Source organism: Lepidothrix coronata, unplaced genomic scaffold (genome assembly GCF_001604755.1).
Source record: "Lepidothrix coronata isolate B3197 unplaced genomic scaffold, Lepidothrix_coronata-1.0 Scaffold128, whole genome shotgun sequence".
Lineage (NCBI taxonomy): Eukaryota > Metazoa > Chordata > Aves > Passeriformes > Pipridae > Lepidothrix > Lepidothrix coronata.
Genome location: NW_016690308.1, coordinates 1,391,154 through 1,417,940, shown reverse-complemented (window position 1 = coordinate 1,417,940; position 26,787 = coordinate 1,391,154). Strand labels below are relative to the sequence as shown.

General features: G+C 41.9%; 1 protein-coding gene across 1 annotated transcript in view; it reads left to right on the top strand.

Annotated features, from left to right (window-relative positions):
* The window catches only part of KMT2C (lysine methyltransferase 2C), a 197,678-nt gene that overhangs the window by 158,051 nt on the left and 12,840 nt on the right, over positions 1-26,787 (top strand). Inside the window, exons 30-48 of the mRNA XM_017826505.1 lie at positions 465-647; positions 1,275-3,146; positions 4,146-4,471; positions 5,241-7,063; positions 8,074-8,185; positions 9,234-9,312; positions 9,432-9,495; positions 11,560-11,792; positions 14,781-16,463; positions 17,897-18,109; positions 18,553-18,717; positions 20,000-20,141; positions 21,232-21,379; positions 22,179-22,357; positions 22,452-22,606; positions 22,809-23,061; positions 23,643-23,782; positions 24,738-24,842; positions 26,252-26,787. Of these exons, the coding sequence (XP_017681994.1) occupies positions 465-647; positions 1,275-3,146; positions 4,146-4,471; positions 5,241-7,063; positions 8,074-8,185; positions 9,234-9,312; positions 9,432-9,495; positions 11,560-11,792; positions 14,781-16,463; positions 17,897-18,109; positions 18,553-18,717; positions 20,000-20,141; positions 21,232-21,379; positions 22,179-22,357; positions 22,452-22,606; positions 22,809-23,061; positions 23,643-23,782; positions 24,738-24,842; positions 26,252-26,787 (8,411 nt within the window). The remainder of the gene's footprint in view (positions 1-464; positions 648-1,274; positions 3,147-4,145; positions 4,472-5,240; positions 7,064-8,073; positions 8,186-9,233; positions 9,313-9,431; positions 9,496-11,559; positions 11,793-14,780; positions 16,464-17,896; positions 18,110-18,552; positions 18,718-19,999; positions 20,142-21,231; positions 21,380-22,178; positions 22,358-22,451; positions 22,607-22,808; positions 23,062-23,642; positions 23,783-24,737; positions 24,843-26,251) is intronic.

The window sequence follows — 26,787 nt, the reverse complement described above, 5'->3', positions numbered from 1 at the left end:
AATGGAGTAGACTGTATTTTTCTTGTCATTGAAGTTCTCCACATTAGTGGCCTTTATTGATCCAAACATCATCTGCTGTGCTCATGTCTTCAGACTGCAGACCACACCAGTATGTGATCTGAAAGGTAAACTGGTGGGATTCATAATTTTTGGGACAGCACAGTACCTGAATAGACACCCCTCATGTACAGAAAACCTTTGCTAATAGGTTTACTAATTTCTTTACTAACTGCTAATAACTCCTTGGTTCTTTCCATGTATGTCAAATGCAGAATTTCTGTAGAGATGAAGTATTTTCCACTTGGAATTCCTTTTAAAGTCTATAATTTCTTTTCTACGAGGATGCATGTGATTAAAACAGGCTATACAAATAATTTGGTGATAGATTTTGTAGGAATAACAGATGCAGTGTTCACACTTAGCAGAAGAAAATGAGGCTAACTGCATCTTTTTTCTTTTTCCAGCAAAAAGCCAGAGATAATAGAGCTGCTTTGCGCATCAATAAAGTACAGATGTCAAATGACTCCATGAAAAGGCAGCAGCAACAGGATAGCATTGATCCCAGCTCACGCATCGACTCCGACCTCTTTAAGGATCCATTAAAGCAGAGGGAATCAGAACATGAGCAGGAGTGGAAATTCAGACAGGTGTGTTGCATTTAGGGTGTTTTGTTATATTCTTCCAGTTTTTTATTGCGCTGTCAGAATCTGTTGTCATAAAATCAGTTTGAATCTTTCTTTGTAGAAGAGTATAAAGTCAGCCATTCTGCAGGGGAAGGAAACAGATGTTATTAGAAGAGAAGCTGCTTGCAAAAATTTTAAAATTTTGACTCTTAAATACTATGTATTATGGAAATAGGGTGTTCTTTCTCTGCATGGCTGGCTAGTCCAGTTGTTAGTTTTTACACACCCCAGTCCTGCAGACTGCTGCTCCAGCTGGGGCTGGCTGTCTCTCAAAGCCCATTTGCCTCACGTCAGTGCTGCATCTCTCAGTAGCCTTTGTCTTCAGAATATAAGGTTGGAAAGCAGTGATGTTCTTTTGGCAACCTGGGACATGCTTATTCCCAGGCAAAAAAGACACATGTCAAGGTAATTGAACTTTGCAAATAGCTGGACCCTCTTCTCCCATTGCATTTAAAATTTGCAATTTGCAGTTATTTATAATTCATCTTTGATGTGTCCTGAAGTTTTTAAATTATAGATTCAGTCATCAGAAAGATTTTGTATGCCCCGAACTTACTAGTGTAACCTTTTTTCCTCATAATTTTAAAACAGCAAATGCGGCAAAAGAGTAAGCAGCAAGCCAAAATAGAAGCCACGCAGAAGCTTGAACAAGTGAAAAATGAGCAGCAGCAGCAGCAGCAGCAGCAACAGCAGCAGCAGCAGTTTAGTTCACAGCAGCTTCTGAACCAGTCTGGCTCAGACACACCCAGCAGTGGGATCCAGAGCCCCTTAACGCCACAGACAGGCAATGGAAGTATGTCTCCTGCACAACAGACATTCCATAAGGATCTATTTACAAAGCAGCAGCTCCCTGCTACGCCTACGTCGTCGTCCTCAGATGATGTGTTCCTAAAACCACAAGCCCCACCCCCTACTCTGACCCGAATCCCAGTGCACGATTCACTGTCTCAGTCTCAGACTCCTCAGACATCATCACAACAGATGTTTTCGCCAGGTTCCACAAACACAAGACCTCCCTCTCCAATGGATCCATATGCTAAAATGGTGGGAACACCTAGACCAGCACCCATTAACCAGAACTTTGTTAGAAGGAACACCATTGCCCCATTAGATACCTGTGCAGCACAGTCATCCGTATCCCGGCCCATTCAGGGAGCTGAACCATCGGGAAGCAGGCCTTCACCAGTCAGGGATTCATGTTCTTCATCTCCAGGGAGCAGTGATCCCTATGCAAAGCCACCAGACACACCCAGGCCTGTCATGGCATCAGAGCAGTTCTCCAAACCGTTGGGGGTCCTGAGATCCCTGGAACAGTCAGGGAAGGTTCCTTTAGCAGCTGGAAGCAGTGATCCCTTTACTAAGCCAGCTCCTAGAACTGATACATTTCAGAGACAGAGAGTAGCCTCTGCTGATGCCTATGCACGGCCTCCATTGACTCCGACTCCCGCTCCTGATGGGAGCCCTGGACCTTTTAAAACTCCTATGCGCCCTCCTCAGTCCCCACAAGATCCCTACACGTCCATGCCAACCACCCCCCGGCGTGTAGCTGTGGATCCCTACGAAAGGCCCGCTTTGACACCGAGGCCAGTGGATAACTTTTCCCATAGTCAGGCTAATGATCCGTACAGCCAGCCTCCCCTGACTCCCCACCCTGCAATAAAGGAGCCTTTTGCCCCCCCACCCCGGATAGCGCGGCAACAGAGCGATTCTTTCCCTCAGTCTGGGCCCATTTCAAGGCCAGCTTCTCAGGACCCTTATTCCCAGCCTCCAGGTACTCCTCGGCCAGTTGCTGATCCTTATGCCCAACCTCCAGGAACTCCTCGGCCCACCACAGTTGATCCATATATGCAGCAACCACCAACACCGAGACCTTCTCAGCCGGCAGATTTATTCTCTCAGACCCCAGCAAATCAGAGACATTCTGATCCATATGCCCAACCTCCCGGGACACCGAGGCCAGTTCTCAATGATCCCTATTCTCAGCAACCAGCAACTCCAAGGCCAGGGATTTCTGAGGGTTTTAACAGACCTGCAATGACAAGACCAGGACTAATACCAAATAGAGATCCTTTCCTGCAGACACCACAGAGCAGGTTGCAGGGCACTTTCGTCAGGCCATCAGATCCATGTTCTCAAACTCCCAGACCTGCAGGGCCTGCAATAACAGATTCATTTAGCCATGGTCCAGCTGCTCCAGCACGTGACCCATATGATCAACCACCAATGACTCCAAGACCTCAGCCAGAATCTTTTGGAAGTGGTCAACTGGCCCATGATGCTGCCGAGCAGCCACGGCCTGGATCTGAGGGCACCTTCAGTGCATCTGGAAATTCTCCCATGACTTCTCAAGGACAGCAGTTTCCCAAAGTTTCACAAGTTCCTGGCCCAGCACCCACCACAGGAGTAACAGATACACAGAATACCATGAATATGTCTCAAGCAGACACTGAGAAGTTAAGACAGGTGAGCATAATGTTCAATACTGATGGTATTAAAATTCCGTAAATAGAAGAATTTCCCCCATTCTGGTTAATATTTGAAGTTTCTTGTCATTAAGCATAGCTATATGTAAGATAAGAGTCATCTTAATTTACTTAGTATGTTCATTTGGTCCACCTGGATAGAACCAGAACATACAGAATATGGAAACATCAGTAATTTTTAAGATCCAAAAAGAAAGCAAAGACCATATTTGAAGCCACTGAAGGTGTAGATGGTTGGTCTGTAATAGCTCTTTTAGCTAGAGTCAAAGGGAAAAAAACACCTTGAAAGGACAATTAGTTCTGTTCTATAACAGATGAGATGTGGAACTGATTGTCAGTGACTTCTTCACTGGCTGGAAAAGCGGGTACAGGCAAAGATCTCAGACCAGGCCTCTGACTTTGCAGTTGGCCAACATGTTGAGGTGAATCCTACCCTTGGTCACTGCTCTTCTTGAGGCGCTTTCACTCCAGGTTTCTGCCAGTGAATGTTTGGCCAACAGCTGTTGCTGAGAATAGCTCATGGAAAAGCTGCTCACTCTTTTGTTTGGAAGGAGTGATGGGAAGTGGATTTGGTGGAAAATTGGTAGTATTTATCATCAGAGTCAGAGGAAATTCTGCAGCTGTGGTGCAAACCTCTTGTTGAATTTTCTTCAGTGGACCTCTAGTCACCCTTGCACTTTTCATGTGGCAACAGGGCCTGCATTGTTGGAATAGAAAAAAAGAAAAATTCCTTTAATTGATAGAATGGATTCACACCATACATTTTAACAGGAGGTCTGAATGTCAAGTTGCACCACCAGCACCTTGCACCGTTTGACCCCCCTTCTCATTTCTGAGGTGATTACGGTAGTTCTTAATATTTTTCTGTAGTGACTGAAGAATTTCTTTCCTCCGAAAAGCTTAACCTAGCAGAGTGTAACACTTCAAAACATGTCAGTTGCAGTGTCAAGCGTAATGATTTATTTTTTTTTTTAAACAGCGCCAGAAATTACGTGAAATTATTCTACAGCAACAGCAGCAGAAGAAGAACGCGGTTCGTCAGGAAAAGGCCTTGCAGGATGCAGCAGCTCCTGCCCATGCGACTCCTCTTCAACACTGGCAGCAAGACAACTTAAATCAAATCTTTAACCGCCCTCCTCCTCCATATCCTGGGAATATTAGGTCCTCTGTAGTCCCTCCAGGTGGGCCAAGGTTCGCCGTATACCCAAAAGACCAGCGTGGGCCGTTTCCTGCTGATGGGCAGTTCAGTAGACCCCAGTTTCCAGGCGATATGAATGCCATGGGGATGAGACCTCATGGCCTTAGGTAAGCTCTTGGATCTCTTAAACCCAGGATATTACAAGGGTCGTTAGATAAAGGGGTTTTTATGGATGAAAAATCATCTGTGTTGTCTGCAGTAGCTGGTGACCTTCCTGAAGTCTGTATGTGCAGTGCATTTTCCTGTGTTTTACACTAACAGTGTTTTACACTCCTTTATTGGGAATTAATCAGAAATAAAAATGGAACCAACTGCATTTCTTTAAAACAAACAAAAAAAAAGTGAAAGGTTTGACTTCATTTTTGATGTCTTAATAATTAATAAGTATAATATTCTTGTTTTCATTTCTAATGAATAAGTAATCAAATGTCAACTTCTGTCTGTGCCATTTTTACAGTGAATGCTGTGGTGTAAAATGAATACCAGTATCAATACGTTATCATCTCAGGAATTATGATTTTAAGTATTTGTATTTATTTCAGTAATTTCTAAATCCATGCACTATTATTTTTTATGCTGGGTTGAATTAACATATATATTATTTACTAGGATAGTTCCGACTGTCATAGTTTTCTATCCATTATTATTATTATTGGAATTGAAAACAGGTTGTTTATTAAACATAATTAAAGCAATTATTTTATTGTAGTCATAAAGCTCATTTAAATGTAAGCATAATCAGTCAAAATATTTATTTAAATATCTTAATGAATGCATCACTTAAAGCATTTTAGTGAATAGCTATTTAGTCAGATATGCCAGACTAGGCAGACTTAGTTAAAAAAAGGTTACTTAGTCTTTCATGCTTTATTTTAGATATGGTTTTCCAGGAGGTGGCCATGGTCCACCCTCAGGCCAAGAACGTTTCCTCGGTCCCCAGCAGCCGATGCAGCGCCCTGGAGTTCCCCCACAGCTGAGAAGATCCCTGTCTATTGATATGCCTTGGCCAGTGAACAATCCACAAATAAATAACACATCTGGGATCTCCCAGCATTTTCCTCCGCAGGGAATGCCAGTTCAGCAGCACAATATATTGGGTCAGGCGTTTATCGAGTTACGTCACAGAGCTCCCGACGGGAGGCCAAGGCTGCCCTTTAATCCTTCTGCTGCAAATGTTATGGAAGCAGCAGCTCAGCATCAGAGACACACGGGGTTCATGCCCAGGCAGGATTTTCCAGGCCCAAGACAGGCAGAGCCGTTGAGACATAATTCTCAAGGAATACCCAACCAGTTGCAGATGTCTACAAGTTTGGAGCACATGTCGCAATCCCAGCAGGATCAGATCAATCCTGACAACCCACCTGCACTTGTAATGCGTTCTCTAGGTCATCAGCCAGTTGCTGATGCGTTCCCAGGACCATCTTTGTCCACATCTGCACCAAGTGATGAATCTGCAAACTTACAGATTCCCAACCAGCCAAGTGATGGTCTAGAGGAAAAGCTTGATCCTGATGATCCTGCTGTAAAAGATTTGGATGTGAAAGACCTTGATGGGGTTGAAGTCAAGGATTTAGATGATGAGGATCTGGAAAATCTGAATCTAGACACTGAGGATGGGAAAGGAGATGAACTGGACACTCTAGATAATTTGGAAACCAATGATCCTCACCTTGATGATCTTCTAAGATCAGGAGAATTTGATTTAATTGCATACACAGACCCAGACCTTGATGTGGGGGATAAGAAAGGAATGTTCAATGAAGAACTAGATCTCAGTGTCCCCATTGATGATAAACTAGATATCCAGGGCAAGGCAGAAGAACCCAAACAGAAAGAACAAGGTGATACAACTGCTGCGCCTCCTGAGAACCAGTCTCCACCAAAGAAATCTGCTACAGAAAATGAAATTAAAATAGAAGTACTTTCCCCAAACACTCAGGAGGAAAAGAAGAATGAAAATGAAAAAAGTGATGGAAATGCTGAATCCACAAGTACTCAACAGGCTGCTGAAGTGGAGTTAAAGGATGGAGAAAAGGCTCCTGCACAGCCTGCTAACCCAGAATTCCCTGACAAAACTACTGCTGTTCCTAGCCAAGAAACAACTGTGCCTAGTCCAGATGCTCAGGGATCTGCTCCACTACCTGTTCAAGGATCAGTAAGTTCCTGCAGTATTTCTGGGTCCACCCCAGTGCTCTCAAGTTTGCTGTCTAATGAAAGCTCAGACAATGCTGAAGCGAGAACTCTGGGATCTCCATCTCAATCCCTGCCACCCACACAAATGAACCATGGATCAGGTATTCCACAAACACTCATGACACCTGGTGGACAGATCTTGGAAAACACCTTAAATTCAAATTTGTCCATGGTTCCACGAATGAACCATAATTTTTCTCAAGGGTCACCAAATCCAGGATTTATTCAGGGTCAGTCATCTAATCATAACTTTGGGACGGGACAGACATCTAATCAAACTGTGGCTGTACCAAACCGTCCTGGTCCCAGTGGCATCTCTGGTCCCCAACAGATGATGCTCCCTCAACCATTAGCTCAGCAACAGAACCGAGAGAGACCACTCCTACTGGAGGAGCAGCCACTTCTTCTGCAGGACCTCTTGGATCAGGAAAGACAGGAGCAGCAGCAGCAGCGACAGATGCAAGCCATGATTCGCCAGCGTTCAGAGCCATTTTTCCCCAATATTGGTATGTGGGTGATGTGTTTGTCTGTGTTCTGGTTAGTTTTTTTATAAAAATGCAACAATAAATAGTTAAATAATCCCTAGCACTGAAAGAAGGAGGTAGTTCTGTGGAACTTGAAGGTGGCACAGCAAAAATTAACCTGCCTACAGGGAGCATGGAAATTGAGTGTGTAGGTGGAATTCTGAACTCTGGGGCAAGGCTCCTGTTGTCATTACCAGGATCAGGGTAATTCTACACTTCTGATAATGTTTGTGACATCAGCTGTGTCACATATTCTCTTTATACTTTAGGTTCTCATTGTGATATGGAGTAAATGCACCCTTGGTAAACAACATTTAATGATCAAGTGCAATAGCTGACCTTTTGATACTTGCTCTATCATTTTTATGTTTATGGTTGTTTCATTACTTTTTTGCAGTTTTTAGTGTTGTCTCAAGGAAAGGGATCATTGAAAGCTGTTTTACTAACTCTCAGTCTAGGCAAGGCTCAGAGACATCTCTAATAATTCTGCATGTACTAAAAGCATTTAAGATAAATTGTGATTGCTTGTTTAATACAATTTAGCAGTTGGAGCATTAAGATCGAGACCATCACTATCAATTAATTGTTATTAATGAAATACTAAATTTTGAGAATTCTGTTAGTTGTAAGCACACTGGCCATCAAGGCTGTTCTTTTAGTTCATTAGTGATGGTGTGTCAGTTGCCAACCAAGCTCACAGAAACAACTCTTCTTCCTGAGTCCTAAACCTGTAAATAGAATTTATTAATCTGTTGGGTCATAGGCCAAGTTTGGTCTAGAGCCCTTCTCAGACTGACTTGCTTTTGTTTATATGTTATTATACTTATTAACCATGAATTTTGAAGTGGAGATGACAATTAATGTGACTTAGTAATGCAATTAGGTTGTTTTAAAGAAGATTTACACATGAACGAGATGTAAACAAGTCAGTTCCAGTTGATAACTTGGAATGCTCAGCTGTGTAATTCAGTTCTACTGTTTTTCTCTTACAGACTTTGATGCAATTACTGATCCCATAATGAAAGCAAAAATGGTGGCCCTTAAGGGGATCAACAAGGTCATGGCACAGAGTAACATGGGGATGCCACCAATGGTCATGAACAGGTAGGCAACACTTGATACCATTCTTTAGGGCTACAAAATGTAAAAGGAAATAACAGAGCTTGGGGAAGCTGTGTGCAGAAAACGAAAAGGTTAAAAGTAGAGAAAAGATCTTTATGCCCTGGAGTTCATAGTCCATGCTAACACAGGACTATCTCCTAAGAATAAAGCCAATGTGGCAGTAGAAACTTAAAGGTATTAAAATGCATCAGACTTGTGTTCCAGTTGTGATGTCATTGCTCAACACAGATTCACTGTTGATGCTTTTCTTGTTTTCCCACTTACTAATTGGGTAATGACACATCTCCCACACATGGTGTTAGAAAACTGTGGATGACCATGTAACAGTGAAATTTTATGTTGCAGCATATCATTTAATGCTGAGTATAATTAACGTTTAGCCCAAGTAGTGGAAGTTTGACCCTCTCTTTAAATCCGTTCTGAGGACAAGAGGAGCTGTGAACTGTGCAGGCTCCTCCAGGACTGCCCTTATTCTAGGGTGGGGGAGTCTGTGGGCCAGGAAGGATCTGCACCTTTTATTATGTGGCCCTTAAAACTGTGTGTTTTCATCTTCCTAACACATACTTCAGTGTTATATGATAATACATGTATTATCATCTATCATAATACATGTTCTCAAATATCATAATACATGTTATATGATAATACATGTAAATGCACACCGGGGGTGTGCATTTGCCCAACTCCACTTGACTGGGCTGGTGGCAATGATACCTAAATGCATTAAACCTTTTCTTTTTGAATCATAAAATATAAGAATGCAAATACAGATTTTGTGTCCGTGTGTGTTTTCACTGTTTTAGCACAGTAGATCATGTTTACTACTTCTCTCTGAAAAATCTAAAATGCTATAGTTTCAACCAAAGGAGAACTAGTATTCTGCAGATGTTGAAAAAGTTTGGTACAGAAGTTCAAACAAATGTCTATAAAATACTTGTGTGCTTTGTGTAAGTTCAGTGTAGTACAAAAGGTTTTCTCTCCTCTAAAATACAATTTTTCAAGGTTATAATTTCACTTTATGTATCAATAGGTTTCCTTTTATGGGTCAGTCAGTGCCAGGAGCTCAGACCAGTGAAGGCCAAAATCATATGCAGCAGGCAATTGCACAGGTAATAAAACTTGATATGGGCTTGAAACAAAAGTGTTTAACAATTATAACTACATTTTGGTTATTTTAATTGAATCGTGATTTAATTTCCCTGTCTGTATGTTTTACTGAAATTTCTAGGATGGCAGTTTGACACCTCAGATTTCTAGGCCTAATCCTCCCAATTTTGGTCCTGGCTTTGTCAGTAAGTAAAGATTTAAAAATTTATTGTATGGTGTTTCATTTTACTGTTCTGTTTTCTTTAATATAAAATATCCGTAAATGGATCTCATCTCTCAAAAAATCATCCTTTTAAAATGAGTCATTTCATCATTACAATGCCAACTAAGGGGTGTGTAGTGAATGTTGTTAATATTTGCAAGGTTATTATTTCACTTTGTATATCGATAGGTTTCCTTTTACGGGTCAGTCAGTGCCAGGAGCTCAGACCAGTGAAGGGCAAAATAATAGAATAATTTCTGCTGTTAATAGAAGAAACACCATAAAGAAGGAGGGAAACAGAAAATTAACATTATTTGGATCTGTGTGAGAACTGTAATCTATTAACTGGTAGACTGCTATGTTGGAAACGTGGTCTTGGGTTGTGTTGCAATATTCTGAGCTCAGTGAGAACAACTGTCTATATTGAGTTGTTTTGTTTTGTTTTTTTTTAATTTCAGAAGCAAAAAGTTTTGTGCAGTATCATTGTCATTTGAACAAATACCAGAAAAAGCTTTCCAGGCATTAGTTAAGCAAGCCTGGCTGGGAAGCACAATTGCTGAAAGCAGAAGTATACAGCACTAGCATTTTGCATTCCGTGTTTCTGGCTGCCCTAGATCAATTGTAAATCCTGGTCTGTATGATGAGAAAGATTTCCTAGCAGAAATCGAAACTGAGCCCATGTTGGGAGGAGGAGACCATGTGAAAAAAAGTGTTTCTATCACTACAAATAGTTCACTTGGTATTTTTGAATAAGAAACAGAAGTAAACACCTTCACCTTTTCCAGAAACTGGAGTAGCAGCACTGAGTGTGCTAGAAAGAGCTTTTGCAATATTATCTGTATTAATTTCGAGTGAGATTTCACATGGCACTCAGCGTGGGCTCACTCTGGTTGGGTGGTGGTGGGTTCTGGGCACTTGAGAAAATCAGTTGCTCATTTCAGTAGTTGTTATTCCTAGCTGGAACTCATTAGTATTTCAGTACTTTCATTTGCACTTCCATGTTGCTCACGTTACTCTCCTCGTTTCCACTCAATTGTCCCTTCAGGATATGTGATTAGTTTAGCAGAATTTATTCTTGGAAGAACAGGAGCACAAGGACATGGTCATATTGAACTCTCACGGCTGTGTGGGTATCTGTGTTAAACAAACTGTGTTTACAAGGAAGATCCATGCCCTATTCCTGGTGTCCCAGCTCACTGCCACAGTGTGATCAGGAGACAAATGACACGATCACCAAACTGTCTCTCTTGCTCTCTGTGCTTAGTGCAGATCAGGCGTTATCAGACGTGATGGTTTTGCCTCCAGAAAAACGTCTGAGAGCAATGGACTCGTGGCAGATGAGCATTTCTCATTTGTGGGAAGAGCAATGTCTCAGTTACAGCCTAAATGAGAGGCATTTGTTCTGGGGACAGGATGTGGCACTGATGCTGAAGGCCCTTGTGCCCAGGACTGACACTGACAAAGTGATTTTTACAAAGACTGTGTCTTTTTTTAATTTCATGAATATTTGATGGATGTTTATAATTTTAATCTTTTTCTTAGACGTAGTTATAATAATAGATTTTATATGTACAAAAGTCTTCTGCAAACACCAAAAATAATGAGGCCATGTTTCCTGTAAGTTTGTGTCCTTGCTCCCTCATCTCTCTCTCTCTGCTTGACTACTCCCAGACATCTTCCATGTCCCCTCTTCTGTGGCAGAGCAGGGTACCACGAGGTTCTGTAGCTGCTCCCAAAGCTACATTTGCTCACTGGAGAGTGCACATTTGCTGGCTCAACAGAGGGCTGGTGTGTCCTGAAATGAAGGGACTGTGTTAAAACTGCTTTCTCTCAATAAATGCAGTCATTTGGATCTCTGTCTCCTTTGCTCAAATCACTCCAAGAACTTAATATCTCTTGAGATACCAAATTCTCTGTCAAATTTGGCTGAATTTAACCAATAGTTTCTTTAAAAAAGGGGGCAACCTAATTGTTAAACTTGAGCTCTAAAAATGAGAGCTTACCCCCAGGATGGGATCATACCGTACTTAATTTCCCTTCTTTCTAGATGATTCACAAAGAAAGCAATATGAGGAATGGCTGCAAGATACACAGAAACTTCTTCAGATGCAACAGAAGTACCTTGAGGAGCAAATTGGAGCACACAGAAAATCCAAAAAGGCTCTCTCAGCAAAGCAGCGTACAGCCAAGAAAGCCGGACGGGAATTCCCAGAAGAGGATGCAGAACAGCTTAAACATGTTACTGAGCAGCAAAGTATGGTCCAAAAACAGCTAGATCAGGTAATCACCTGGAATCCAAAACCTTGGTACCAAGTCATGCTACTGTGACTTTTTCCTTTAAACCTTCTGAAAGATACAGTGGAATCTAGTTAAAGGGAGCCAATCCCTGTCATGTTTTTGTGTGTAACAGCATTACTCCAGATTGTAGGTGACACTGGAGTTGCAGAGGAATATGCTGTGGCAAACATTGTGATAAAAAGCTGGTTTCGTACTTTGGGAAGAGAGGAAATTCCTTGGCAAAATGACTTGCAACAGAGTTCCTGGCACCATGAAAAGCAAAAATGAAATATTCAGAGAAAAGTCTTAGCACTCAGGGCTTTGTTTCAGGCTTGAATGAACCTCATAACTCAGTCTTTTTCAGATGTCCTTTCATAATCAGAACGTCTTGGTTATATGCCAGTTCAATGTTACTGTTTTAAAATCTCTTTTCATTATGTCTTTAGTATTAGTCTGGCTTTATGATCTGTCTCATTCCTAGGTGCTGATCATAAGGGTGTGTTATCTGTTATTGGATCACAGAATAGTACAGGTCAAAGGGATGTCTGGAGAGCATCTAGTCATGATCAAAGCAGAACTAGCTTCACAGTTAAATCAGGTTGCTCAGCACCTTGCCAGTCAAGTACTGTAAGTCTCCAAGGGTTGAGATCTCCCAGCCTCTCTAGGGCCTCTGTTCCTATATGTAACCACTTTCACTGGGTTATGTTTTTCTTTCCTTATATTCAGTTGGAATTTCACATCCTGTGACTGTGATTACAGTAAATGAAATTCAAATTAAACCTGTGATAAGTTCAATAAATCTATGCTTTGGCCACCAATATTGAATGCTGCCTTCCTCAAGATGTTGTTTATAAATTATCTGGCATGATAGTCAAGATCAACTAGTCCTACTGAAAATGAAAATGCTTTAGAATTATCCTTTATTAATATGAAGGAAAAAATTGGCAGCAGGCAGCTTGGAATGAAGGGATATCTGACCCTCGAGTTCTTGCTCCTGTGTTGCTTTCAAGACAAACTATGAGCTGGATAGAATATTGGTTGGCTTGTCTTTTCACTGTGTGGAAGAGAGAAGGAGTGGGTAAATTATATTTATATAATTTCTTTCTTTTTCTTTTTTTTTTTCCCTTACACAATGAATCACAAGTAGAATAAGTGCAAAAAAAATAACTTTGACCAATCTTTATCATCTGTACATGATTCTAGTCTTACAGTGGAGTTAGACTGAAGTAACAACTGCTAATCATGACATTGGTGGCAGATTCATTTACTGCCCCATAATTATAGTTCTCTTATTTGTAATTTTTAAACTTAAGTTTCATCTACTGCTGGCAAATGCCCCCTACTGCCCTTCAGCCACAGATTTAGACCAGTCACCCACATCCTAAACAGCACTTTGTTACACACCTAGTAGGAGATTAAATGAAGCTTTGTTAAAGTATATTTTTAAGGACCTTCTGTTGGAAGCAATTTGCCACTCTTTCAATTCAGATCAAGTAATTTTTCTGTAATCAAGTCAGTTTTTGAAAAGTCTGTACATGTATGGAGAGAGAAAAGAGCTCTGGGATCCCTGTGAATTGCTGGCCCTGGACACAGGCACGGAGCAACCGGAGCTGACTGTGCTCCACGAGCTGATGTGTGACAGGGTTATTAGCCCAGGCTCAGAGCCATGGAGACACTGCCAGATTGTCCCTGCAGCCAGGGCAGTTTGGCTGCCTTGGTGTGGCTCTGTGCCTGTGCTAATACACTGTGCCTTGTTCTCCCCTGCACTGCTAAAATCACCAGGTCGACCCGCGCAGTTGGCTCAGGGTCAGCTGGGTGTGGTCAGGGCTGGTCCTTTGAGATCCCAGTCCTGTGGCTGATCCACCCCTGCAGCCCCTGGGAGGGAGCAGGGGTTTGGATGCCTCATGGTACAGAGCCAGCACAGGCTTAGCACTGCAGAACCACGGAGAAGGAGCACTGGATCTGTGCAGTGCAGATGGATCCAACTGGTGGCTTTATGCAGTGGCATTGTTTCTGTGGCAGTGGCAGTGCCAAGCCAGAGCTCATAAATCATCTTGGACCTGAGGTTACTGTGTAAATAACCTTTTGGGTGCATCTGTCCTGCAGTTTGGAGTGTGTCCGATGGGATCTCTGTTGTCCTGAGCTTTCAGGCTTATCCCTTGCCCCAGATAAAGGACAGGGCTATCAAACATTTTTAATTATGTTACAGACTTTTTCTATCCCTACAAATAGCAAATGAAAGCTGTGGAAGTCATAATCTAATGAGCAGAAGCAAGAGATATATTTTTTTAATGTATGTATTATTAACCGGTGGACTACAAGTCCTTTTATTCTTTTTAAAGACCAGTTTAGTTGGATATCTTCTGTATTTCTGAAAGGCTCTTTCTTGTCCAGTTGACACTGTCATATCCTTCCTTTGACTTCTCCCACTTGCCTTGAACTACAAGGCAAAACTTTTAGTATCCAGGTTGAGTTTATTTTTGTGTTAAAACTTTAAATTTTCAAGGAACAGTTGCCATTTTCACCTGCTGTGAGAAGTTTTAGGATCTGCCTGTGAATAAATGGGAATCTACCTCACTGTTTTCCTGCAAACTTCTCTTTTTCAATTACATCTTTCAAAAATTTTGCTGATGTATGAACATCATCCATCTCAGTGTTTCCTTTTTCCTCTCTGTTCCCAACTATTTGTATCCTGTGCATGGATGATAAGATCTGTAGGGCAAGGATCACTTTTGGCTTAGGTTTGTGTACTCCCTAGCACAGTGCAGGCTTGGTATGTAATTAGGACTCTGAGGCACTGCTATTTCGTCTAAAGTCTTGGGATGGAGAGTATTTCTAAAGAAATAATTGCTGTTTAGCATTAAAAACACTGTGCAGAAATGCTATTTTTGCCCAAAGTTCATTGCCTACTGGAGTTACAGTGGTGAGTTACATTGTTTATGTTGCACAGCCAGTACATGCCAGAGATGAATAATGACTTTTAATTTTTAGATCCGAAAGCAGCAGAAGGAGCACGCGGAGCTGATTGAGGAGTACCGGATCAAGCAGCAGCAGCAGTGTGGAATGGCCCCCCATTCCATGATGCCCGGTGTCCAGGCTCAGCCACCCATGGTTCCAGCAGGAACATCACCAGCAATGAATCAGCAAAACTTCCCCATGGTGGCACAGCAGCTCCAGCATCAGCAGCATGCAGTGGTGATCCCCGGGCAGTCCAACCCAACCAGAATGCCAAATTTATCCGGATGGCAACCTGCTAATGCCCCTGCAAGTCATATTTCCATGAATCCAGCAAGGATGCAGCCTCCAATGACACCGTTGCCAATTACTCCTGGTACACCAGCTGCTGTGCCTGGTCCAAATGCAGCTGCACAGTCAGGGCCACCCCCAAGGGTGGAGTTTGAGGACAATAACCCTTTCAGTGAGAGTTTCCAAGAGCGGGAGAGAAAGGAGCGTTTACGGGAGCAGCAGGAGCGGCAGCGCATTCAGCTGATGCAGGAGGTGGATCGACAGAGAGCTTTGCAGCAGAGGATGGAGCTGGAGCAGCACAGTATGATGGGGTCTGAATTAAATAACAAAACATCCTTATCTCAGATACCTTTCTTCAATTCTGAGCTGCCTTGTGATTTCATGCAGACCCCGCGGCCCCTGCAGCCGTCTCCACAGCATCAGCAGCAACCGATGGGGCAAATCCTGCAGCAAGGTGCTGTGACCTCCCCTCCTGCCACCAGTTTTATGCAAAGCAGTGAGAGAAGGCCAGTGGGACCTACCACTTTTGGACCTGATGCATCTGCTGTTCCAGGTGGAGCCCCCAATTTCCATAATGTAAAACAAACTCATGGGAATCTTCCTGGGGCTGCCTTTACGCAGAACCAGGTCAAGCCTCCGTTTCCTTCTGCTGTACCTTCATCTACAGTGCTGGGGAGTGGTGCCCCATGTGGTTCGGACACTAGTGTGCCCCAGGCAACGAACTTCCCTGGATCAAGCCAGTCTCTCATCCAGCTGTATTCTGACATAATCCCAGAAGAGAAAGGCAAAAAGAAAAGGACGCGGAAAAAGAAAAAGGACGACGATGCCGAGTCCATAAAAGCCCCGTCAACTCCACACTCGGATATCACTGCACCATCAACCCCAACCATTTCTGATTCTACCTCCACCCCCACAGTGAACACCCCCAATGAACCACGTCACCAGGATGAGCAAGAGCCAGCGGAGTTAACGGGCCCCTCGACATCAAACATGGGAGAGAGCCAGAGCTCCCCGGAGCGGGAGGGGAAGCTCCCCGGCAACCTGACCCCGAAACAGCCGAGTGGGAGTGCAGAGACTGAAAAGGCTAAAACAGACACACCGACCAGCATCCAAGAAGTTAAACTGGAAAAGGCAGAGACTGATCAATGCTCAGGTCAAGCTGAGCCTAAACCAGAAAATCCAAGCAGTATTAAGGTGGAAGAAGACAAGGTCACCTCACAGCCGGCCTCTTCAGCTCAGAGTCCGGCACAGCCAGCCGGCATTCCAGCAGCCAAAGGGGAGTCAGGGAACGAACTCTTGAAGCACCTGCTAAAAAATAAGAAGTCCTCGTCTCTTCTAAATCAGAAACCGGAGAACAGCAGCCGAGCAGAGGAGGAGGCTTCTGGGGATAAAAAGTTAGCAGAGAAGCAGAATCCAGCTGAAGGAATGGTGAGCCTGATGCTGGATTTGTTACACGGTGGTTGTAACAAAGCCTAGTTTGTGCCTTACCACGAGCATGTGTGGAAAGGTGGGGAGATAGCCTACCTGCACAAGGGTGGAGTAAACAACTTTAAGGAATTTTTGCCTCCTTTCCTGCCTTTTCTCCATAAGTAATTCAGCTGTGTTTAAAAAAATAACAAATTTTAATATTACTTGGTAGGTCAGCATATTCAGAAATCATTAAAATGAAAAAAAAGTTAGGTTTTCTATGGAAAATCATCTCGAAAAATGCCACTTTCTAATATTAAGACTAAGGCAAGATTTTGCAGTATGATTCCTACTTACCCACTAGGATGTGACAGTGCAGAGTACGGTCTGTGTGCTGCTTACTTCTTTGACTCCACCTGAGTAGTGTATAGGTTGACCTGTGCACCTGTGCAGGGAAGGGCTTCACACCCCTTCAGCTGCACATTAGGAGTTCTCTGGGAATGAACCAGGTCCAACACTGGATTTCTGCGTTACAGAATATTTCTGTAATTGCTTTTACTTCTATGGAAGGAAGCATTAATTCTTTATAATAATGGCATTATATGATTTATTAATTTATAATGCCCTTAAAATGGGACCTGAGGAAAAGTGTTTTCTATGGGGGTAGGTTACACTTTTACATTTAGATTTGTTGGTCATTATAGTGTGATTTTTAGTCTCTACTCAGTTTTGGGTTTTGACTGCCTAAACTCTAATATATCCATGAAACAAAATTTAAACGCATTCAAAATCAATAAATAGTGATAGAAGTAAAGGTAATTGTGAGCAGCAGGTAAAACGTGACAGGGGTATTAGTGAGAATATTTGTGGTAGGGGTCATGTAGAGCTCTTCAAAATGATAATGTATTAAACAAAAATGGACTTTCTTTTGGCTTGCCACTGTCTGTCGTGTTACTGAGTCCCATTGTAATTCCTTTTACCCAACTGTGCTTTAATGTGAAAAAAGACTTTGCAGATTCATACTGGAAGTATTTAAGCAAGTGGTACAATTCAGAAATGTTTCACAACACTTTTTTTTTCTCTAACCTCAAAATACTTTTGTATTATATTAACTTACATGCCTTTTTTTCTGTCACCAAATTTGCCTTTCATTAGGCCCTCATGAACATCTCTAAGGTTTCATGCACATGTAGCTTTATTTTAGGGTGTATTCAAAAGAGAATGTTTCTGGTCTATGAGTTTTTAATGATGTTTTCAGATGTCAGTGGTGTTAATGATAAGTCATAATTCTGTCTGCAGAGACAGTCTAGCAGTTACAATTGCCAGTAAAATACAGTCTGTTATCAATGAGATTTATTACACTGTGCCTGTGCTTTTAGACCCGTGCAGTAAATTGGAATGAACTGTATATTAAAATGTCAAAAATTCTGCTTCACTTTCATTTTTTATACCAGCAAACTGCAGGAACCCAGATGCAAGGTGCATTTGGGTGTAGCAACAGCCAGCTTCAGAGAACAGATGTAGGACCTGAAACCAAGAAGCAGAGAAATAAGAGAGCTCAGAGGACAGGAGAGAAGGCAGCTCCTCGGTCCAAGAAAAGGAAAAAAGAGGAAGAAGAAAAGCAAACTGTTTACCCCAATGCTGATACCTTCATCCAGCTGAAACAGGTAGGTGTGCAGGTGCTGGGTAAGGCATCAAGAGGATATGTGAAAGAGTGGATTTCTCCTGATGGAAATGAAGTTGAGCGTTAAGTTGAACTTTGAGTACAGGGTGGAGAAAATGAGAAATTCTACAAAACTAGGAAATTTAAAGTTGTGGGTTTGTTTCTGTTTGGAAGATTACTATCATGGCAAGAAGTCTCAAAGCCATGGAGTTCCTGTCAGCTCTGGCAGCCTCTGGATGAACTGTCAGGGAGCCAGAGCTGCAGCTCTGATGGACAGGGAACCACATTCCCTTAACAGAGAGGCCTGTGTTTGACAGTTTTCTGACAGTGGATAAATTCTTTTTTTTTTTTTTTAAATTAGAAACTACTCTATTGATGTTTGGAGGTTTGCAGTGGTTCTGTATTATACTTAAATTAATCTCTTAACTTTTTTTTCTTTTAATACAGCAACTTTCTCTTCTGCCTTTGGTGGAACCAATAATTGGAGTGAGCTTTGCACACTTTCTGCCCTATGGCAGTGGCCAGCTAAATGGTGGAAATCGACTTGTAGGAAGTTTTGGTAGTGCTACTCTTGATGGGGCTTCAGATTACTACTCCCAGCTCATTTACAAGGTACAATTTTAATCTGGATTTCCATTGTGTGCTCTCTATGGGAAGAGAAGTCCATGATGTTATTACTGCTCATCAGAGTTCCTGCCTTTTATGCAACTAGAAAAAAAATAGTTTTCTCTTGCTAGACTAGATAGTGCAGTGGTGAAACCATTGTTTTACTCTCTGAAAGTGAAAATCAGTTCTGGAAACTGTGTTGCAAACTGATTAAAAAATACAAATGCTCCTTTAACAAATGGGTGCTAAATAGTGAAAATTGTAATTACAGTTTTATGGAGCAGAAAAGGCTGAATTCTCAGTACTTCGTGAAGTCACTGAAAGCATTAAAGCATTTCTTAATGTGAATTAAATGGGAAATAGACTTTTTCTCATTTGTCCACTAAGCCCTAACTAAGAACCTGAGAACTCTGAACAAAATAGATGATGATGAGTTTGTTGATGAGTTAATAACCCATAGCATTTAAAATTCAGTCTTTGAGATCAGAGTGGCAAAATTGGAAGAGCAGCAAGATAGTGAACAGACGGAATCAAATTTACTGCTTGGATACCTTAATATAAAAACTTATTAAAACCAGTGGTGTTTACTCCAGACTTATATGGTGTGTAAGCTGAGAATGTGACTTAACAGAAGTAGTTGCTGTGGCCAAAGTGAGTAATAAGTATTAGCTTTGTAGGCATGACTGCAGTAAGAACAAATACTGAAGTTCTCATTTAATTTTCATTTAAAATATGGGCAAGTTAAGTAAGCTGGTGAGAAGTAGCCTGGAATGTGAACTTGCACAGTATCTGCTTCTCCATGGTAACTGCTTCAGTGACAGCTCATCATGTGCTAAACGTAAGGTAGCTTCCCTTTTAGTGAAATTTGGGTAAGCTGGCTTGTTTATGGTGATGGAGAGTCACTGTGGAATAGCTCTCTCAGTCTGAAGGTGAGACCTTTACTGAAACTGTGGGAACTTGTTGTTCCCAGACTGTTCCTTCAAATGTTCTTCGTGCATTTCTGTAAATAGTTTAGCCAGATCTTCTTTTGGTAATGTATTTGTTAGTGTTTACTCGTGTAAACTACTTCTCTGTTATCACTGATGTAAGAAAAGCAAAGTGTTGTGTCTTTTATAGTAGATACCTTTATGTATTTTGTCACATGCTTGAGAATTAGCCATCGCTGCTTATCAGTGCTACATCTGAGTGTAAAACTCTCTAAGTGGGTTACATTGTCTAGTAGGAACCAGGCAAGTTTTCACCCTGTGTTCCATGGCTGATTAATGGTTCTTTAATTAATCTCATGCAGCAGAACAACCTGAGCAATCCTCCGACCCCCCCAGCCTCCCTCCCTCCCACCCCGCCGCCCGTGGCCTGCCAGAAGTTGGTCAATGGCTTTGCAACCACGGAGGAACTTGCTGGCAAGGCTGGTGTGTTGGGAGGCCACGATGGTAAGGCTTATTCTTGTTCATTGTGTAAAACATGAGTCCAGTTTGTAGAAAATTGTAAAATACATCACAATATCCTGAGTTGGAAGGGACCCACAAGGATCATGGAGTCCAACTCCCAACCCTGCACAGGACACCCCAACAATCCCACCATGTGCCTGAGAGCGTTGTCCAAATGCTTCTTGAGCTCTGTCAGGCTTGGTACCATGACCAGTTCCCTGGGGAGCCTGTTTCAGTGCCCATCCACCCTCTGGGTGGAGAACCTTTTCCTGGTATCCAACATAAACCTCCCCTGACACAACTTCAGGCCATTCCCTCTGGTCCCTTCACTGGTCACCAGAGCAATACCTGCCCCTGTGCTGCCCCTTGTTTTGAAGCTGTGAGGTCTCCCCTCAGTCTCCTCTTCTCTAGGTTATCTCCTAGGATGATTTTCAGTTGCAATAGTCCTTTATAAAAGCAGTATGCCCAGACTTTTTAAGGTTGTAATCATTATTATCATGCAACATTTTACAGTGGTAGAGTGTCAGATGTCAGTGCCTTTTCCTTGTCCCCTTTCAAAAACACGTTGAGAGCTAGAAGCACTTTATTAAGAAATGAAGAAGAAAACCTTAAAATCAGGTTTTTTGTGTCCAGTACATATGACTAACCAGTTAGCTGAGGGAGCTCAAAGCAGTCTACCCGAAATGTATGCAGTCAGTATGTATTTTCTGATGCTTATAATTTGGTCAGTTAAAATTGCTTTCTATTAAACAAAACTTTATACTACCTCTTTGTAAGGACTCTTCAGTGATTAAAGTCCCTTTTCACACTACTTTTCTTTTGTTGTTACAAAATTATTGATTTTTTTTTTTTAATTTTGTGGGTTTTTTAAGTAAAAGAAGCATCCTCTCATACTGGCAGAAGGCACACTCAAAAGCCCTGTTTGCTCAAAATCTGCAGGTTTTTATAAAGATGGACATTAATCATGGTCAAAATTTTTTTGAACTCCAAGTGGCTGAGAGTGGTGTCACCATCAGGACCCCACCCATACCCAGCAGACAGGATGTCTGTCACTATCCAGATGTCTCATTGTGCTCTGCCTTTCTGGTTTTAGTTACCAAAGCTCTGGGGCCAAAGCAGTTCCAGTTGCCTTTCAGACCACAAGATGATTTATTAGCAAGAGCAATGGCTCAGGGCCCAAAAACTGTGGATGTTCCTGCTTCCCTTCCAACACCACCTCACAACAATCAGGAGGAGTTAAGGTAGGTTTTCCTCGACATCTTCTAAATGGTATTTGGAGCAGATTCTGCGATCTTTTACCAGGAGTAAAGAAATTAAATCTGTTGTGCCCAGCCACATAGAGCAGAGAACGGAGTGGGATCATTTTAACTCTTAATATTCCATGTGTAGAGAGCAGCTTAGTAAAATAGGGGATTTATGCCATTGCTAGACTCTAGATTCTGTTAAATTGTTAGTAATTCCTTAATGTGCTCACTTAAAAGTGGAAGAAAACAATACAAACAGATATTTTTCCTGGAGCACTGTGGTACTGTAGCACCATGGCAGGTGACTGCTGTACCAGCAGCAGGACTCTGCCAACCTGAAACTCCCCAGCTCCACTCCATTTCCCATGTGAGAACTGACTGAAATGTGAGTCTCCCTACAAAGGTCTTCTTCCCTTTGCCTCCCTTTCGCTTGCCTAACCAAAATCTGGATGTCTTTGAGACGCTGAAGCCTGCGTGTGGACAAGGGAGTTTGGGCGGGTGAATACACTTGAACCAGAAAGTTTAAATATTAAATTCTAGTTTTTTACACAGAGCCATGGGGAACAGAGGGTTTGGCTCTGTTACTGCCTCTGTTTTTCTTTATGGATCTTTCCCAAGAAACCACTCTGTGCAGTGGAATATGAGATACCCAGAAGTGATGGCAAACCACCTACTTGTGTGCGATGACTAGTAGGAAGAAGGAAGTTCATTTTAGCTCCCTGTCATGATTTATAACTTTGACTTATCAAAAGTTTTAGTCTATTTCCAAAGCAGCTTTTTTTGGATTTTGTTCCAGGGTTCAAGATCACTGTGAGGACAGGGACACTCCTGACAGCTTTGTTCCTTCTTCCTCTCCTGAAAGTGTGGTGGGAATGGAAATCAGTCGGTATCCAGACTTGTCGGTTGTAAAGGAGGAGAACCCAGAACCTGTACCATCTCCCATCATTCCCATCCTACCCAGCAGCACTGGAAAAGGTGAGACTGCAGCAGTGAAAAGCTACAACTAGGATTTTTTTTCTGTGTTCCTATGTGTGTAGGATTAACGTGCTGTTTTCTGTTTTAATTTCAGGTTCAGAAGCCAAAAGGAATTATATAAAATCAGAGCCCGGTTCAGGAGCATTACCTGGTTCTGGCTTCTTTGCCTCCCAGCTTGGACCATCCCAGAATGGTCCTAAATCTGGCCTTATATCTGTAGCAATTACTTTACATCCCACAGCTGCTGAGGTAAAAGAAATAAGATTGTATTACATATATATAAAGTACAACAGCAGTTAATATATTTTATATATAGTGACTCTGAAGGGGTTTTAGCATAATAAAAGCAGCTGTTGCAATCTTCTAATAATTTATTCCAATAATTTATATTTCTGCTGTCTGAACTGCCTGTCTGATGAAAACAAGGGTATGTTTTTATTATTATTTTTAGAACATTAGCAGCGTTGTAGCAGCATTCTCCAACCTGCTCCACGTCAGAATCCCCAACAGCTACGAGGTTAGTAATGCTCCAGATGTCCCATCCTCCATGGCAGCCACCAACAGTCACAGAGTGAACCCATCTATGGAGTACAGGCAGCACTTGCTCCTCCAGGGTCCTCAGGCAGGATCCATGGGACCTGCCAGGATCGTGGGGTCTTATGGACTGAAGCAACCCAATGTGCCATTCTCTGCAAACAGCAATGGTGAGTGGGCTTTGACTTCCAGGCATTCAGTACCCAAATTTTAACTGAATCGGTATTAATGCATTTCAGCCTCATAAATTTATGCTCTAGAGTTAAATAATTGATTCTTGTTCTAAGTAGTACTTTTCTGTTCTTACCTGATCATGTGGACCTGCTCCTGGTGTTCTCATAACTTAGTTCTGATCTATCTCTGACTTCCATTACATTGTCCACATCACTATTGGTGAGGCATTTCTTCCACAGTTCCCAACATTATTAGTTTTTTTGTCCAGTCTGGTTTTAAATCAATCAATCAGAAAGATTGTTCCCATGCTGGAAAGCTTGACACAGTCGTTTCAGCCTGTATTCGTATGTCAGTTTAATTACTTATTTCTTATACAAGAAAGTATTTTTGCCTTGTTGTTTGCACAGTTAGTTTTAGGTCTGGTTTATAGAATTTCCCCATCAGGATGAGGTTTAAAGCTTGCATTCCACACCCTATCCAGGAGGATGCTACTCCTCTAGACCACTGAAGACTACTGTGACATCTCATAAATTGGGTTTAATCTGATACAGGCTCTAACAGATGATCTGTTCCCTAGGTCTGGCTGGCTTTAAGGATCACAGCCAGAATATGGCAGAAGGCTCAGCACTGAGGCCTCGATGGTGCTCTCACTGCAAGGTCGTGGTTCTGGGCAGTGGGGTACGGAAATCCTTCAAGGACCTGCCTTTCCTCAAACAGGTCAGTACCTGAAGTGCACAGCTCAGTCACTGCACCCAGCTGGGGCTCCTTGCATGTAACAGGATGGCACAAAGTCCACTGCTGTTTGTGCCCACCAAGAGCACTTCCAGCTCCCGTTGTAGGCCCCCTTCTGTGTGCGTCCTAATTCAGGATGGGATGTTCAAGCACATTGGTAGTACAGATAAAAAATGTTGAAGTTGCTACTTATATAAAATGAATTTCAGCACATTTCGTAAAACAGTTCCCATCTATAGCAGTTTCCAAAGTTCTGCTACAAACCTCCTTCCCTGACCACTTCAGGATCTTAATTCAAATTTATAAGGCATGGCACCGTGTTTCCATGTCAGGAGGAACTGTAAGAGCAGGAATGCTTGCATTCTTTTTGGGAAGGAATTAGATTTTGGTCTCAATCTCTTGTATTTACATTGAGAACTGTCATTCCTTCAAAAAGTACCGTTGCTTTTTCAATGACATGGATGTAACTACACCACAAAGGCATAGTCAGAGCTTACATACAAAACTAAAGGGCTCATGTAGCCAGGAATGCACTGAATTCCCAGTAAGGTTTTGCAGATGGATCAGTAGATAAAATAGTGAGATCTGGCTTTGATTAGGTTGAAATGGGACATTCATTTGCTGTCCAAAGATAAAAGAAAATGGATTTTGCTTTGTGAGAGTGCCTATGGAGCAGATGGGTGCATGGTATAGAATGTTTTATTTTGATTGTTGAACTTCTGTGAGTGGCAGGAAATGCTGAAGAACAAGGATGTAGGTGGTGGTAGCATTAGATCTGTCAAATAATCAAGTATTTATATCACAGTATCACTCATTATTTCACAAATGTTCTACAAATAAAGAATTTCCAGCCAGATTGGAAGACTTGTTTCATTACACTTATTATGTGAAGAATGGTATTAAAGTGCACTTCTGATAATCGTCTGTGTTTGATTCCCAGGATTCCCAAGAAGGCTCTGATAAAATGAAGGACATTGTATTCTGTAGCAACAACTGCTTTGTTCTTTATTCAGCAGCTGTGCAAGCAAAAAACTCAGAGAACAAAGTAAGTATCAAACACTGGCAGGCCCAAGTGAGCCGAAATTATTGCAGCTATTTGTTGGAGAACAGAAAGGGGGTGAGGGGGGAGTTTGCACTTCTTTTGAGAGTTTTATAAATTAATTGCTCTACATTCAAACGTTCAGATTCTGAACCAGCAGCGTGAAGTAAAATTCATATTTGCAGAACTTCGTGTCTGACAGATGCGTGGCGGAACAGCAGCCACGTTTGGCTGCCCTCCCAGGCTTTGAAGATGAAGCCTCGAAAAATGAGTCATTCAAGTTCTCTGAGCATTGTACACAACCACAGACACATTTTTAAGGGCTGTATCCTGCGTTTGGATTTGACTTATACAGTAAGAAAAAAAAAAAGTTTACAACTGTGCAAATAAGAACTGAACGGCAAGTTTGCAGAAAGACTTTTATTTGTTCAACGTCACTGGGAAAATACAATCCTGTTCCGTGACTTTGTTTGGGCAGAGCTGCCATTTGAAAGCATTGATTACCTAAACACCAGTAAAGAGCCTGTTAGCTGACAGTGACGAGGAAATAGAGGTTCTTATCCTACTTATTTTTTCCGAAGAAATTAAATAAAAAAATGCAGCCCTGGAGAAGAAGATAACTGTGTGTACATCCACATCCTTTTAGTGTCCTTTGTAGCTCATTTTCAGTTGAATTTAAACAGAGTAACATTTCTGTACAAGTGCATCAGCATGTACATAATTAAGTTAATTAAATGTCATGTTCAGCCTCTTGAGAATTTAATTTACTCTTTCAAGTTTAATCACACAAACCACATTAAGCACTTCATAATCTAAACTTCCTTTGTTGTTCTTGTTTTCTCTCTTTGTTTTTTTTTAACAAATCTCTGCAGGTATAATTCTTGTTTACTGTGACTGAGTAGTTAAGTCCTTGAGGTGTATTTAATCTAGAGCCCTGCAGGAATTTCCTCTTTACTTGTTTCCAGGAAAAATATGTGGCATTAATTCTAAATCTTCCCCTTCTACCAAATACAAGGTTCTTATGCTTTAAATTAATTCTGTGACCCATATTTTAAGGTTATTTTGTGTTGTAACAAAACTTTCTAAGAATTCCTAAGAACTAAATCTTGCCAGTCAGCTTGCCGAGGGCAGCTGAGAGGTTTTGCATTCAAAACCTGGACAAGGGGTTATTTGTGCCTCGTCTTGTGTATTAAAGGGCACCATGTTCAAGTTGGGCTGGGAGAACTTCTGTGCTCCATATCCTGGCTGTGGTAACATGGGTCAGAATAATTTCCATCTCTCTCTCTTTTGCTGCATCTTGATTTTAGGCATTTTGAGAAGCCTCTCCCATACTGACCTGACCATGTTTTCAGGATACATTTAATGGTTGGCAAGTTTGGATTGTTTTTCTTAAAGAGTTTTCTGTTGATTACCAGGAATCGGTCCCGTCTCTGCCGCAGTCGCCGATGAAAGAGAGGCCACCGAAAGCATTCCATCAGTACAGCAACAACATCTCCACTTTGGACGTCCACTGTCTGCCTCAGCTGCAGGAAAAGATTTCTCCACCATCATCACCCCCTATCATGTTCCCCCCTGCCTTTGAAGCAGCCAAGGTAGAGGCAAAACCGGATGAGCTGAAGGTAACGGTGAAACTAAAACCCAGGTTAAAAGCAATACACAGCAGTCTGGAGGACTGCCGGCCTCCCAGTAAGAAATGGAAAGGAATGAAATGGAAAAAGTGGAGCATTCAGATTGTGATTCCTAAAGGATCATTCAAACCTCCTTGTGAAGAAGAAATAGATGAATTTCTTAAAAAACTGGGCACAACCCTTAAGCCAGACCCCGTGCCTAAAGACTACAGGAAATGTTGCTTCTGTCACGAGGAAGGTGATGGATTAACTGATGGACCAGCAAGGCTTCTTAACCTGGATTTAGACCTTTGGGTCCATTTGAACTGTGCTCTTTGGTCTAC